General features: G+C 36.1%; 1 protein-coding gene across 1 annotated transcript; it reads left to right on the top strand.

Moving 5' to 3' along the window:
• Window positions 1-849: 849 nt before the first annotated feature.
• On the top strand, window positions 850-15,163 carry Sdhaf3 (Succinate dehydrogenase assembly factor 3). The gene is made up of 3 exons (XM_067118869.1): window positions 850-995; window positions 6,056-6,179; window positions 9,065-15,163. Exons 2-3 carry the CDS (start codon window positions 6,065-6,067, stop codon window positions 9,334-9,336), a joined length of 387 nt encoding a protein of 128 aa, XP_066974970.1. The 5' UTR covers window positions 850-995; window positions 6,056-6,064; the 3' UTR covers window positions 9,337-15,163.
• Window positions 15,164-17,354: the final 2,191 nt, after the last annotated feature.

Raw genomic sequence — 17,354 nt, 5'->3', positions numbered from 1 at the left:
CTATGTGGGTTCGTACAAGGTGAGTAGTTTGACGCTTTCTGGATGAAACGTTAAAACGAGTTGAGTGGAATTCATGACGGTTTTAAATGATGCTTATGTTACTTCAGAATCAACAACTCTTCGTACACGTTTATAGCTACCAAGAGATAACACGTTACACGAGTAACGGGAAACCAGGATATATTAATGCAAAGGGTAGAAGAATGATTGATTTAAGTTGATTTTGTTTAGGTATTTGAACGTGGTTACACTGGATGAGAGAATAATTGAATAAAAAAGGTAAGCAGGATGTGGGCAAGGGATTGGAAAGTTGCTGTGTGCATTTATGGAATCCTAGGTGTGAATGTATGGTGTCGAGTATATCCATTAAGGCAGTTATGTTGCAGTAGTGTAAGTTAATAAGGACGGAGTGGTATAAACCCCTCTGACAATTTTTTCATTAGCAGTAATTCTTATATTTGCCAAGTATGAAAATGCTGAAAGAAAAACAGTAGTTACTAGATGTACGGTACTTATCATCATGTGATTTACCAAAGAAAAAAAAGGTACTGCATACGGGTAAATTGAAATTTTGGTTACAAAACGTAAAGGATAACGAGTCATCCATGCAACTAGAATATTTTATAGCAATATTAACAATTTTGACTTGGGTTGCGTAACTTAGTCAAAAGAAGGTTCTGAATTAGGCTTTTTGGGGGGGAATTTAATTATTTATTGTTAATTATATTATGACCATATGATATATACGAAATTTAAAAACGAAAAAATAGATACAAATGGGAAAGGTTTGTAAATGACGTGTAAGGAACAATTCCACAGATGTGAAAATGCTCGTAAGCAATAGACTACGTAATCGCGCTTCGATTTTGATTGTAGATCTGGTCCCTTGCATAATACGGCAGTTTCGTAAATGTGAAGACTTGTTACAAGGCTTTTAATATTCGACGGAACTTTAAATTTTAGAAGTTTTATCCCGAAGAAGCGCAGCCAATAAGGTAATAATTAATAGAATGCATTATAGTCGTTGCTAACTTAGGCCTAACCTATTACCTGATGCTGCCAGGCTTACCTGACTTAGGCCTAGACGTATAGGCCTACTTGCCAGATTGTTATTGGAGTCAGAAAGCGTAGCTTAGGTTTTAAATTCGTGAATCAGCCTACTTTTGGAGACCTATTCTTGTTTATCGCGATATGTTAGGCCTCCTGTGTTGTTAAAATGCGTATACGATAGGCCTATGTAGGCCTAGGCTATGCTAAAGCAAATTAGCGTAAGGTATGGTAGGTTAGGCCTAGACCTAATCCACTACTTAGTTCTACCTTGATAGGTTTATCCTTGTTCATAGACCATTAGGGTAATAGGACAGCCCCAACCAAACATAACCTAGCGGCAAGTCACGTTGTAGGCCTAGGTATTTCTAAGTAACAGCTCTGCACAGACTGTATGGAATGGTTCCGCAAGTAAGAAAGTCATTAGGGAGCCATATGTTCAAGAAGGGGTAATTCTAAGCCGTAGTTCCACGGTAAGCTAGATTATGGCAATTGACGTTTTCCTATGTTGTTTTACTTGCTTTACAATAGTTTAGAGTAATATTGGTAGACCTAAGTAGTAGCTCCGTGGTGGCGATTTCCTTCTAAATTTACTTTTCCTACAGTTTTTTGGTTGCTAATTACAGATTTACCTTCAATTTTTGTCACACGAATGTAATTTACCTGTAATTAAACCCTGAAGTCCATCCAACAAGGGGTTTCCATAATCGATCTTCACAAGACAGAGCACAGCTACCTCTGTTTGGAATGGTTCATATCCCGTCCAGCAAGTGCAATAAATTGTTAACGTATGGGTAACCCCCAGCCAGTACTAAACACGGCGAAGGGACATTCCATTTGGCCGACAACAAACAAATGCACCACCATTATCAGAAGCCCTAAAAATGTAGAAAAAAACAGTTTCCAAGGTAAAAACAGGCACGGAGCTAATACTTAGAATTACCGTAATGTTTTGTCGGCTGGCTGTAACTAAACTGTAACTGACCTTTGAAGACTACACGACGGGGTAGATCTAAGCCGGCATTCTGTAGCGAGCCCCCACCCCCCTCCATAGCTAATGCGGTAAAATGGTAACCACTAAACACCCCTAGGGTTTTTAGTGGTTACAATTTTGCCGTATTAGTGGTGGAGGGGGTTGGGGGCTCGCTGCGGAATGCCGGCTTAGATCTACCCCATCTTGTAGTCTTCAAAGGTCAATTACAGTTTAGTTACAGCCGGCGGACAAAATATTGCTTTAAATTCCAGTTAAAGCAAATAGAATAACATAGGAAATCGTCAATTGCCATAGTCTATCTCACCCTGGAACTATGGCTTAGGATTACCCAAGAGGGGAGTGGCTAAGGAAATCTATTATAAAAGGAACAAGCCCATACTAACCAAACATACCTAACCTAACCTAACCCGCCCCCATACCCCCTGGTGAAGGAAACTCCTCTTTTTACCAAAAGCGCCCCTATAACACTGTATGTACGATAGCATTCCAGGATGGCCAGCATACAAAAACATGATCAGTTCTGAGGTTAATTACAGGTTAATTGAAGTCGACTGAGAAAAAATAACGGTGAAATCTTGATAAGCAACCAAAATAATCTAGAAAAGTCTGTTTCCAAGGTAATATCTGATGCGGAGCTCTTACTTAGTTCTACCTAGGCCTAACCTCATTGCTTCTTTATGAAGCCTGCTTACCATGTAGCTGAATTAGGTTAGGCCAAGTGCACGCAATGCTAAATCTGGATTAATCGTTAATGGAATAGGTATCTAAGACTATCTTAAGATAGGTTTCTCCTGTGTAGTTAGGTAGCTTTGCAGATTTATAGTAGGCCTAGAAACCTGTGTGGTTAGGTAGCTTTGCAGATTTATAGTAGGCTTAGAAACCTGTGTGGTTAGGTAGCTTTGCAGGTTTATAGTAGCTTAGAAACCTGTGTGGTTAGGTAGCCTTGCAGATTTATAGTAGGCTTAGAAACCTGTGTGGTTAGGTAGCTTTGCAGATTTATAGTAGCTGTAGAATACCTTAGAAACCTGTGGTTAGAAACTTGTGTGCTTAGGTAGCTTTGCAGATTTATAGTAGGCTTAATAACCTGTGTGGTTAGGTAGCTTTGCAGATTTATATTAGGCTTAGAAACCTGTGTGGTTAGGTAGCTTTGCAGATTTATAGCAGGCTTAGAAACCTGTGTAGTTAGGTAACTTTGCAGATTTATAGTAAGCTTAGAAACCTGTGTGGTTAGGTAGCTCTGCAGATTTATAGCAGGCTTAGAAACCTGTGTGGTTAGGTAGCTCTGCAGATTTATAGTATGCTTAGAAACCTGTGTAGTTAGGTAGCTCTGCAGATTTATAGTAGGCTTAGAAACCTGTGTGGTTAGGTAGATTTATATTAGGCAGATTTATTAGTATGCTTAGAAACTTGTGTTAGTAGCTTAAGTTAGCCTTTGCAGATTTATAGTAGGCTTAGAAACCTGTGTGTTTAGGTAGCTTTTTAGGTAGCTTTGCAGATTTATAGTAGGCTTAGAAACCTGTGTGTTTAGGTAGCTTTGCAGATTTATAGTAGGCTTAGAAACCTGTGTGGTTAGGTAGCTTTGCAGATTTATAGTATGCTTAGAAACCTGTGTAGTTAGGTTAGGTAGAAACCTTTGCAGATTTATAGTAGGCTTAGAAACCTGTGTGGTTAGGTAGCTTTGCAGATTTATAGTAGGCTTAGAAACCTGTGTGGTTAGGTAGCTTTGCAGATTTATAGTAGGCTTAGAAACCTGTGTGGTTAGGTAGCTTTGCAGATTTATAGTAGGCTTAGAAACCTGTGTGGTTAGGTAGCTTTGCAGATTTATAGTATGCTTAGAAACTTGTGCAGTTAGGTAGCTTTGCAGATTTATAGTAGGCTTAGAAACCTGTGTGGTTAGGTAGCTTTGCAGATTTATAGTAGGCCTAAGCAAGACAGGTAATCATACAGTTTAGGGGTCCAATTCACTGCTCCCTTGTGTTTAAGTTCTTTTCCTATTTTCAATTTCTTCTTTCAACAGCTCTGCAAACAGAAGTATATTTGCTAAAAAAATGAACAGTTTCTCTGCTTACAGAAGCCGAGATTGTCAAAAACCAAAGGAAAGCTTTGCACCTCACGTGAATAGTGTAGTGTGCCCACAACTTTTTGTAGAGAGAGCACAGCCACTTTTTGATAAATCTGAAAAAATTAGCAGTTTATTTGCTTACAGAAGCAGAGATTTACAATTTTCTCAAAATTCAATGGGTCTGTATCCCCTAAGACATGTGTTTGCTTATTTATGCTCCCCTTTATTCCCTTTCTTTTTTTTTACAGTCTCTACTTCTGTAAGCAGATAAACTGCTCAATTTTTAATTTTTTTTCCATGAATCAATAAATATTTGATAAATCTGTGTGCTGATCTCGACTTTACGTAATGCATTGAATTTGGACCCCTAAATTGTAGGATTACAGCAAGACATTCATGAATTAATGAATTCAAGTCTGTTCGATGCTTTCTTGCATATCTATGGATTATGGTGCTCAAATTCAGGTTTGGTTGGGAAAGAAGTGTACTGGGTGAGGGTGGAGCCCTCCTGGTTTGGTGAAGACCTACTGCCTTAGGTTACAATATATTTGTTTTTTGGGGGGGTGTATTTTCATGTAATTTTTTTTATAACAGTTATTCTACTGACTTTTGCAGAAAATCCATAGGCCTAGTTTTTTCTTATGGGGGGGCCAGGCTAGGGGTAGCATCACAGAAACAAGTGGTTTGCATTCAAAATAAAGACCAAACTCATTCAAAAACCAACAGAACTATCAGAAGAAACATATCTGACAAAACATTATTGTAAGTATGTACAGAACTTGATAGGTGGGTATTCGTGCTGTAGGCCTAACCTAACATACTTCAGTATAGTTTAGGTTTAGCTAGTAGCCCTGGTTGTGTCACAGACTCAGGCAGTCATGGCTAAGTAGTAAAATTTTACAATTGAGTCCCACCTATAATATAATTCATAGCTTTTATTATGTTTCAAATGATTTTGGAATATCCATGGGAAGTGTAGTCTAGAGAAACACAGTTTTGCTTAAATGACTTGATAATTAATGGGACACATTCTAATCTAGTTATCTAACCTGGTCTGTCTTTGCTCATGCTTTTACTTTATTCTTACTTTCTTTTCTCTTTGTAAGAAGCTTACAAAGATACTATGATTGAGTGTGGTGGGGAAGATTTACAAAGTACCCTAAGTCCTAGTCTTTTTGTAGCCCTTTCATTATTTTTTTTATTGCCTTATTCCCTCATATGTTGCTTATCTAATCAGTGTGATGTTATAATTCTTTGTACAAACTGTTGCCATATACTGACTGAAATCTCTCATCCACATTGAATCCCATATACAAAAAAAGCATAATACATCGTCCTGTAGGGTATTGACTAATGAATATATACTGCATAATATATACTGTATAACCTACATACATCTTCCTGTACACCATACATGCTGCATGATAGATCATGTCAAAATTTTAATGTACTGTAATACTGAAATCAATGTAAATGCTGTGTTGATATTTTATTATTGTTTTCATATTTTTTTTATGTGTTTTGTTGGTTCTTTTTCTACATATTCTCTTTGGAAACTCAAGATTGTTTTTTAATATTACTTGAGACCATGTTTTCATATTTTGAGGACCAACTGTGCCAAGGATTTCTTATAAAACTGAATGGGAAGATTACCCCTAGGGTAGCATGATCTGTTCGATAAGTATCTATGTAAACAGTCAGTTTAAACTTAAGATTAGGACCAAAAAAGGCTGTGATTTGAATTTACAAAGCAAAATATACAAGAACACATCATATCTCTAACTTCATCATAAATAGGGATTTTAATTCTGGATTGTACTGCATATTATAAAACAGTGCTTTATAAATGAAATGAAAAGTTATTTTAGGTTGTTTTCTTAATATGAATTGATAAATGTTGTTTTGAGTATGAGCAAATGCCATCAAATTTTGCAGCATATGTTATATTTCAGGTGATAAACATGGGTGGAGCAAAGGTTGCACAGCAGGCTTTCACACATCACCAACGAGTTCGGCTTTTGTACAAGACCATTCTGAAGTTACATCGAGGGATGCCTCTGGAACTTCAAGCTCTAGGTACTGTATACCTTATTATAATTATTATCATTATTTTTACAGTACAGTATTTAGTAGTTTTATTGCAAAAATTTGGTCTTACAATTTGTAAACCTTGTTTTTTTTAACTTATTTGTATGATGGACAAATCATGTTGTCAGTGAGGCAACTGGTAATTTAGATTTCAATAAATGCCAAAATCTCTTTCTAAAGTTATGTTAGTCATACGACAAAAAGTAACATGGCAATATTAATCAGCTGCAATTATAGTTAACACCTCCCTTATTAGGAAATCCCACTGTTTCACTTGCCAAAAGTATTTTTATGACTCGTTTTTGTCATTATCAGTCACAATCCCACTGTTTTATCTGTCAGAAATATTTTCATTATTCATTTTTGTTATTATCAGAGTATGTATCAAGTGCTCATACATCTTCATCTCATTTCATATTCATTTGCTACATCAAAATTACCAGGCTTTTTTTTTTTTCACCGGTAACATTATTTTGTTCTTTTGTCCACAATTGTTACTGGATTTTTTGTGATTATATGTGTTTATTCCTACTAGAATACAAACCTTTGTCTTTTATGTGGATTACCTTCAGCAAAAGCTGGTCCAGTTGTTGAAGTTTGGAAGCAAGGTCATCAGTTAGCAGCTGGGGAGTGAAGGATGGGGAATCACCCATTCACTTGACTAACAGTGTTGCTTTATCTTCAGCCTCATTGCTTAACAGGCATCTTTTGCTACTCCTAACTTTGGATGTTGTTGAATTTTTCATTAGCATTTCATAGTTCAATAATTGATGAATTTGGCATGTTTGTTCCTTATCTCAATTATGGCTGTTGCAAGATTGATGATATCTGATGATTATTCTAATTGTTGGAATGATAAGCTCAGGGCATGGATTTAGAAGGTTCATATACTCTCTAAGGACTGACCCTTACACTTACTGTATTCCTTTTGACAAAGCTAGAAGTGTATGCTGTCCCTGAACTGCATCTAGTGTCTCTTGTGATTGCCTGCCCAAGTTAAGGTAAGTATATCTTAATTTAACCAGACCACTGAGCTGATTAACAGCTCTCCTAGGGCTGGCCCGAAGAATTAGACTTATTTTACATGGCTAAAAACCAGTTGGTTACCTAGCAATGGGACCTACAGCTTATTGTGGAATCCGAACCACATTATGACGAGAAATGAATTTCTATCACCAGAAATAAATTCCTCTAATTCTTCATTGGCTGGCTAGAGAATCGAACGCGGGCCTAGGAGGGTGCTAGCCAAGTACGATATCGACCCATCCAATGAGGAACTTAGTTCAGGTCAAGGTGGAGGAAGTCAAAGAAGGGTACCATTAATCTCTCTGAAGGCAGTACACTGCTGTCTCCCCTGCTTTTCCCTACCTTGACTACCACTCCTGCTGTTGGGATGGTGACTGCTTGCTTTCCCATTGCTCAGTCCAAAGAGGGTACCCGCAAACTGATTGGCAATTCACTTGGGCTCTCACTGGCTAGGAACTTTGTTGGGAGCAATGGCAATGCCCATGATCCCTTTTGACACCACTTTGTTTCTGCTTCTCTTGCTTCTGCAATAACGACTTGGAGGCATCTTCAGAAGACAAAAGAGTTGCTGAAGGTGTTGAGGCCTTCCTTGGGCATTCCAGATCTTCCCTGTTTGCCTTTCTTTCTTTCTTTCTTTTGGTCTTTAAATTTTCAACTGAAAACATTTGTGGACCAAGTCAACAGATTATAAACCCAAGAGGGCTAATAGGTAAAGGTGATAAATTAATAAATAGGAGGGAATAGAAAATAAAACCAGTACACCTGAATTCAGGAGATGTCAGCAAAGAGCAGGAGTGAATTTGCTCCATGCTTAAACATTTGGAGATCAGAAGATTCCACAACTACATTACGCAGACTATCACATTTTATTTGTGGCCAAAATAAAACGCCTAGCAAACTAAGTAGTGTTAAATCGGATGCTAGAGAACATCACACAGCAGTAGCAGCTTGCCTAGTGTTGTGATAAAAAGCAGTTAGGTCAGTTAAAGAAGAGTGCAGAGGATGTTTATCGTTGTAGTGCATTTTATGCAACAAACATAATGAACTTACTTTACTTATACGCCACAAGTCAACGTTAAGTATTGGCAAAGTAAAGCTTGACTGATGTCATAACTCTGTCCAAAAGTTTTGAGATGAGAGTCAGCTCCTGAAAATCACACAGAACAGTACTCGAAAAAACAGAGCAAAGACTTCTTAAAAGTCAGTTTCATATCAAAAGTTACACTTGAAATCTTAAAAGAATCACTGACATTTAAAGTGGTACAATTGTAAATGTAAATGAGGATTCAAAGGCAAAAGTGTTCTGGATCGACTAACTATAATACTTTAAGTTTGAGAACGGTTAAGCTTCTTTCCCAAAGCCTGCTCCGCTTTGGAATACATTCCAAATCTCTATTCAAGGATTCTGCAACAACAGAAATGTCTAGGGATATTGGAGCCTTGAGAAGCATGTGCAGTGCTGATGGCCAGCAGAATGTATGCTTTGAAACAGGAATTGTACTGTATATGTAGGAAAATTCACTGACCATGGATTTTGGTATACTGTAATTTTAAGGTTTGTTGTGAAAGTGATATATGGTACAAATACAGCAATAGAATTCTGAAAAACAATGGTGCAAGATTGTTTGAAATAGTATTTCAGCCACTCAAACTTAAGACCATCACAGTTTTAGCATTAAAGGAAGTAATTCTGACACTGATGCTTCAAAATGTGGATAGTGCTCATAGCTTCTTGGGACAGAGACATTAATGCCTTAATATAAATTCTGAGTTGAAAGTAGGTCATCAGTTTGTGTGTTTGGAGCACTTTTTGCTTAAGTTGGATCACAGTGCTCCCTTGATTTCAGGTGACCAGTATGCCCGAGATGAATTCAAAAGGCATAAAGATGCAACCACTGAACAGGCAAATACGTTTATGGTGGAATGGACTAACTACGCTATCACTCTGGCCAGACAGCTTGGTTTACGTGGGGCTCACACTGCTCGCTCTCTTGGTACGCAGTTGAAGGAGGGAGACTTAGATGATTTTAATGATGAGCAAATACATCAGTTGTACGAGTTATACGAAGCAGCGACAGTGAAAGAAACAAAAGCTAGTGAGGAAAAAGTTGAAAAATGAGTTGCTAGTGAGGTAACAAAGTGAGGTTTTATTTTTTATTTCTCATTGCTCTTTAGGTCTTATTCTTTAACGTTAAGCAAAATTGAATAACTGCCACTCTGTAATGTTAAAAGATTATATATCACAAATAGTATGATATAGTCAGCCTTTGGTATGCAGGATTCACTTGCACTGATTTAAAAATATGGAGGTGGAATATTTTAGAAAAAGAATTGGGAGGTTCTCATATGCACAGTTTAAATTTGCCAAGCTCCAAGCATGCAGAGATCACATAGAATACATAAACAACATTTCTTCCTAATATATAAAATCCTTATGATTACTTGTGTTACTATTAGGAAGTACACTGTATTAGGATTAATTTTATTACTGTTGCCAACTTATCTTACACTTACGATAAGCACAACTTGAAACTCTTAACCATAATGTATTGGGCTCCTGACTGAAGACAGAGCAATATTACATACATACAAACAAGTGCCAGGCTTATCACAAGTATAATAAAGCTGTAATTAAATTGATTTTTGAGTAATTAAAACTCCAGCCAGGCACTGTATAGGGAAAGATTGAGTGAATATACAATGTATTGTTTGTAGTGATCATTATTCTCTACAGGAACTTATTTATTTCTACGTTATGTTTATAGTTTTTATTTCAGTTCAGTACATGAAAGCAGTCTGTAAGTCTTGAAATTATGTGATTTTCAAAGTAAAGTTGGGTTATGGAAGCAGTATCTTGCTTAGGTCAAGGGCTGAATGTAAATCGAATGAATATCGGTAGGAAAATTAGGTTCGCTGGTTATTTCAGTGTACAGTACTGTAATACTGTATGGTGCTGCAGAGTCTTGTAATAGTTAAAGTTTTTGAGCATGAAACTGTACATGATTAATTCTGTTTACCTTAAGATGCAGTGCAATATTGCATAGAATAAGCACCCTTGGTTTTTTCATGCTTGCTTTTTAGCAAATTGCAGGGAGACATTGGATCAAAATGAGGGAAACTCACAAGTTTAAATATCTGGAAGAACATGTATGCTTGCTGAATTATACTGTATTTTGCAAAGAATGATTCTGAGTTTATTTTATATTGGAAACACTGGATGTGAGTATACAATCTGTCACTTATAGAGATAGTTGATTTGGTTAATTTTTTAAAATGAAAAATTTTTAAGATGAAAGCTAGTACAGATACAGGTTTTTACTGCAGGGGTGGATGAAGAAAAAACTGAAAACAATTAGTGGAAATTTGGTTACAGCAGTTCCTTTGAAATAGAAAAGAATTAGAAATTACTCAGAGCTTTTGTTACATAGAGATTTTCTTGGCAAGGGGATATGAAATGTTTGCTAACATATAGGAAAAATCTTATAGTAACAGATTATAAACTGATGAAGGAATCTGCTGGCTTTTTGAAAAATAAGACTCGCATATAGTTTTGCTTCAGCCAGAGTTAAGGGGAGGCATGAGCTAGGCAGTAATGAACAAGTTTTATTTTCTAAAGGCTGTTTTTACCATGAGCTGTATTTTGCATTTTTCCTGTAGATCTTATCTTAACTTCTTTCAACCTTCCAGGCATAGGTCCATTTTCAGACTTTCTGTTTAACTGAAACAATATCATGATGATTTTGTGTGAAAATAGAAAGTGACTGCTTCCTCATTTCTGAAAAAAATTCAGTACACATTTAGGTACATTTTTTTATGTGACCTGGCAGTTTAAAGTAACAAACAAATTCTAGCATGAGTTTCTTTACTGTTTTTTATATAAGAAAGCTGAAGTGCTGCTTTCACCAGAACAGTGAAATTGTTTCCCAAAAACTCACATGCATAATGATATAGGCAATTGGGGCTGACATCAGCACCATCAGTAGTGTAGTTTTTCACATTCACTGCTGACATGCTTAAAGAACTTATGATAAATTATTCTTTTTTTATTGTTTAGCAAGTTACATTGTAGAATGTAGTGTCTAGTTTAAACTGGTCATGCTTGCTTGAGTTTAACCCTTTCTGGTGAAATGGTCCTATTTTTTTCATATACAGTAACATGAAAGTTTAGTGTTGTTTAAAAACAAGTAATTCACAAACAGTGAAATCTCTCTTACATAAGCAGAACAGTGGAATAGAATTCAAAGTATGTAGTTTTGACTCAGACTGTCAGTCAGCCATTTAGTGGTAAACATAGAGAGCTGGTATGTCTCTCAGGGATGAATTTTTCCAGCAGGATAACTACACCCTCTGTAGGTCCAAAATGGCAAACTGAGCTGTCATTCTGGAAATCTTCACAGGTGTTTCTGCAGGGATGTCTCAGGTATTCCTGACCCAAAAAATAACCTAACAGACTTTTTTAGAGAGGTTTAACAGCATCAGTTTAACAATCTTGACATTTTGAAGGAAATGGAAGCATAGAACTGAAAAGCTTTGAAACTTTGATTTAAATAATTAATATTATGTCAAGGCCAGTGGGATGGAAACTTGATATAAACAAGTTAAAGAAGGAGAAATGTGAAGCCTCATCCAAAGGAAGGGAAGCCATGACCCTCGACAGATGAAATATTGTAAGAATTGAGGGAACCAAAAATGAAATGTAGCATGGAGTGGCCTTAGGTACCTGTTGCTTGTCCTTCATTCTTCCATCTTCAGTTTTACATATGTCATGGTATCCAGCAAAGTGTAGGTCAGTGGCGGATCAGAAACTTGACTGGCTAGGTCATCCCAGCATGGACCTGTGAGTTCTCACCTCGAAATGCCATGACTGCCTCTAGTTTATCTTCATCCATCTGTTCCACTAGCACCACAAGTCTCTGGAGAATAGTCACTTCCTTTTAGGTCCACAGGAGCAATAGTAATCTGTAAGCGTGTTTAAAATATTTAACGTCTTCTCTGGGATCTCTCTGAAGGCTTCTCCAGCCATTGCTGAAGCCTTGAAGACAATATAGAAGAGCTAACACATGGCAACTTCCTGTCAAACAAAACATGCTTTTTCTTATAAAACAGCAAGCTAGTTGTCTACCTTCTCCTTTTTGCCAAACCTCTGTCCCACTGCCTGGTGTAGTTGTAAGTCAAGTTGCTTTCCTTTGAGGTCTCATGGTCACTTCTGCATCCAGCAGCTGGTCTCCTGTGATTTGTATCAGTGGTCAAAGATGGTAGAATACTGGACGGTCATCTTGATTTATCAGTGCTGGTGCCAGCTTCATGAGTTTGAGCATCCAAAGAGTCACTGATAGTGTTAAGCAAAGTACAGTAGCAGTGGAATGTTCTCATTAGTCTTTCTCTCCTATTATGGCTCACCATCTTAGCTATGGTTATGGTCCCAATTGTGAGTTGGTTACAGTAACTAAAAAATGTGCTTGGACACTGCTAACATCTACAGAGAATTGTGATTCATAGGATTAATAATTGTGCAACTATAGTACTGATTATTAACTATTAACTGCACTGTGAAGTCACAACCCAAGATAGACACTGAGCTTAGGAAAAAGAAGTGAAAAGGCATGGGAAAGAACAGTGAATTAGGCATTGACTTATGACATAATGATAAGAAGAATGCTGAAAATGGTGATCTCACAGTAAGGAAACAGTTGTGGGGTGCTGGACAGAGCTGTTGACAGTGTTGCAGGCTGAAGAGAAAACTTTCAACAACTTTTGATGTCAACACGGCTGTAAAGTATGCCCACTTAGTATTAGGCCAGTAAGTGTAGAATCCACAAGACCATTTTCAGTAGCAGGGTTTTACCTGACAAGAAGACCACACCTGAAAATGCTTGGAATAGTGTTTGCTTTTGGAGGGCTCATTTTCATTGCAGAAAATTTTAAAATATTATTGTTATTATAAGTTTTTTATTTCTTGAATTAAAAGAACCTTTTTTTCATTAAAGGTTTTCTTTCTGCTTTTGAAATACTGTATTGATTTTAATTCAATTTATTATACTGAATTAACAGTTAATATAGTTTTGAGATTTCTAGTTTTGTTATTTATCAACTTGTAATGACTGAAACCTGTTTTTGATGAAATTTGGTTTTAAAGTACTGTATTGTATGTGACTGTAACTTTGTAAACAATGGATAGAAAACAATTCAGATTATTTTATTACTTGTGGATCAGTGAATTAAAAACTCATTCTCATATCGATATCGATTTGAAAAGCTTTATATTTTAACATCTCTTGCCTGTGCACCCAATCAGATGTAACACATAAAAGTTAAAACCAAAGAAATATCTAATAAAAACAACATTTAAACAGAAAATTAAAAAATTTCATTGATTTGTTGACAAGCACAAAACTTGGGAAAAGCTGGAGACATGGTTAATAAACATAAGCAGTTGTGATAAATTTTTAAGTGTATTGTACATTTTTTCTTGAGACACAACTGTATCCAAATGCTCCCCCATTTGGAAGCGACTAACATTGTGCCAATGCTGTACTAGGTACGGGACAGGTACAGTATCACCAATCTAGAAAATCCTATCAGCTTTCTTGCATTCTCACCTTTTAGGTTTACAGTTAATACTGTACATAGAATTTACAAACCTTTTTGTTTACATACACTTGCACTTTTGATTCTTTTATATTGAAATAAAGGAGTGTGCTAAACTATAATTTATGAAGTACAATATTGAGTAATCAATGTATCATAAATATATGACATTCATTCTGTGATCTTAGTGAACTGTTGCTTTCCTTGAGTGGTGTATTTCAATATTAGTAATTTTTTTTATTTGGAAAGTTTACATTTTTTAAAAGTCACATAGTAAAAAATGAAGAGTACATTACTACTCTGAAACTGGATGTTACACTGTTTCCTTTCTATATGTGCTACCATTCATATCCTATGCTCTGAGACAGCTAGACTCTCTTCTATTGCATTCTGATGAAATGCTACCTTTCTTTTGGGAACTAGTATTACTTAGTTATTCTCTCATTTCTTTCATCCCTTTGATTTTACCTTTTCTTAAGGTTTGGTCTCCTTTACTATAAGATCTTGATGTTCCTTGAACCCTCTGTTAAAGTTCTAAATCATTAATTTTTCTCATTTCAGTTTTTTTTATAGTGAATTTATCCCAACATACAGCAGTCATTCTCTTATGAGTATTGTGTACATTGATGTGTGTGAAGGTGTACAGAAGGATTATAATTCATGTCTGTTTTTTCAACTTTTAATCTTTTGGCACTTGAATGGTGATAATTGTCAGTATTTTGCCAAACTGACGGGTGCCTATTCATGAAAACACAAAAAAGGATTAAATTCCCAGACTTCTTAGAATGAGGGAGGAGTGATTTTCTTTCACACTGCATGTTGAAATCCCTTTTATCACTGGCTATTTTATGCAAGTGAGTGAATGGTTTATGAAATACATTTTATGTCTTTTCTCATTTGAAGTTAATCACTATATAATATTTGTAGTAAATTTTGACATTTGCTAGAAATTACCCTGTATACTGCTTGCTATTGTATACTGTATACAGGAGGAATCTCATGAAACGTTAGATGTTCGTGATTTCCTGTAACTTGTCAAGAGATGAATCCCAATTAATCCATTAATTTCTGATGTTAGATGGCTATTATTTGTGCTTGTTAACAGTACTGTTTATTGACAAACATTCATTTTGTTGCTATAAACAATTAAATATGAAAGTTTCAGTCCACCTTATTTGTGCTGTTCATAAATCTTGGTTTTTTATTACATCATTGTGTAAATATTGTATATTTGTAGATATACTTTGTATGTACATAGTATATACTATGGAAAATAAATAGATATGATGTATATCTTCTTTGGAATCTTATTGTATGATATATGGAGTGACATTTGTAATATATTTTACAGAGATGCCTTGTGGTTGTTTTTTTTTTCACATTATGCTAAATGCAAAAAAGTCTCACTTTTTTATGTGTTAATTTCACAAATACTCCCTGCAAGGGCTTATTGACTACAGATATATGCACTGTATTTAGCAGCTAAATATATATATTAATATCTGTCTGTCTTTCTGTCCATCTATTAGGGTAGTAAAAGAGGCAAGTGATTAAGTGAGTGGCAGATCACCTGAATTTTACAGTGGCTTGTTATGTTTTCCCAAAGTTAACAGGAGCTTGGCGCCCAGTCATGGACCTCACCTACTAAACAAGTTCCTGTAACAGACCCCTTTCAGGATGGAGAAAAGTGCAGTCAGTGAGGCAGTTCATCTGGAAGGGGGGGGGGATCTTTCTCAGCTTCTAGAACTTGCATCTCTATGCCTGGAGAGTATTGAAAGAGTTCTTGCAGAGGACAATGCTATAGTTGGTGCAGTGAGAGGCATCTCAATCAACACCTGTTTCCATGATTTCAGATTTCTAACTTAACTGTCTCTATAAGAAGCTGTCAGTCTCTGCATGCAATGGTTGAAGGGCACTGGAAATCCTAGACATTGAAGTAACCACGTCTCAGAATCTGAGAAGTCTTTTATATTTTGAAAAGGAGTTTCTAAATTGTTTGATCCATCAGCCAAAATGGAATCTCTCCTTAGTTCACCGTAGTCTTGCCGGGGTGGCCTGTGAAACACTTTGAGAGTTGTCTGTGAAGAGTGGTGCTATCCTTTTAGCCTTCACATCTTTTAGGAATGTAGGTAAAGGGCATGATCTGTCAGAGGTTGGTCTTCTGTTGGGGTTTCCTTTGGGCTTGATGTTTTTGCCAAAAATCATGATCATGAGTAAAGTAAGGTTTTGATTCTTTTGCCTTAAGCACCAAGTACACCCTTTATTTCTTAGTTACTGTTTGGAGATTTCACAGCTATGTACAGTATACTTCTTCCCACGTAAATTGTGAAACTTTTAAGTTTTTACAAGAAAATTTTTTATGCAAACTATTACTTTTACAAATTTTCTTGCCCTGCATTTTAATCAAAGGTGGAACAGAAAAACAAGTAAAAAATGCACCAAGTTCCTTTGGTGCAATCGAGTTTTCTGTACAGTGTATAATGCTGTATGAAACTCTCAGCCACAGCCCATGAAACTCTCAGTTGCAGCCCATGAAACTTTCAGTCATGGGCTGCTGGTAGCCTATGTTGTTGGTACCTATAGCGGTGCCAGATGCATGATCATGGTTAACTTTAACCTAAAATAAAATAAAAACTTTTGAGGCTAGAGGCTTGCAATTTGGTATGTTCAATGATTGGAGGGTGGATGATCAACATACCAATTTGCAGCCCTCTAGCCTAAGTAGTTTTTAAGATCTGAGGGCAGACTGAAAATGTGCGGACAGAGAGACAAATAGCCATGTCAATAGAGAAAACTAGACAGTCAATAACTGATAGACCTAGCTGTGCATAAGTAGTACAGTATTTGCCTGCCATAAGTAGCTCTTTTTCTTTGGAGAATTATTATGTGGGAGGTTTCATGATAAAGGAAATGGGCACTGCACGTATTGTGTTTGTATAAGGGAAGTTTAAAAAAAATATGTTTTATTGTGTTGGAATATAGTTTTATGCCTTGAGGAATATATGAATCAGATGGCAGCAATATTGTAAGCTTCCATATACATTTGTATACAAGTACATTATTTTAGTCGTTACTGATTATGCAAACAAACTTATTGTAGTAATGTATCTCATGTTAAGGTGAAGTCTGATATTGAATTCAACATACTTTAAATGTAGTTCTTAGACATTTTTACTTGCATTCAATAGTTTTCTTATCAAACTGTCAATATAACAGTGTGAAACTATGTGATTATATTTAGGCTGTTAATGTGGTATTGCAATTTAAAGGTGTCGTTTTAATTTTGCTACTTATGCCACTATTATAACCATTACATTCAGTGGTATACTTTAAATGATTTAAGATTTGCAACATTAGGACAAAAAAAGCTGTAATACCACAAATGATTCTGTATGATCTAGTATAGTGAGTATGCATGGGGGCGGACAAAACCATGAGTTACCACATTGAGATTTTTCAATATTAGTGGTACTACTGAAGAGATCTTTGTGTAGGAAATAACTTTTGAATTGCATATGTGCTTTTCAAAATAAAATGTCTGTTGTTCAT

This window comes from Macrobrachium rosenbergii, chromosome 16 (assembly GCF_040412425.1).
Source record: "Macrobrachium rosenbergii isolate ZJJX-2024 chromosome 16, ASM4041242v1, whole genome shotgun sequence".
Lineage (NCBI taxonomy): Eukaryota > Metazoa > Arthropoda > Malacostraca > Decapoda > Palaemonidae > Macrobrachium > Macrobrachium rosenbergii.
Note: the sequence above shows the minus strand (reverse complement) of the source record. Positions and strands in the feature narration are given on the sequence as shown.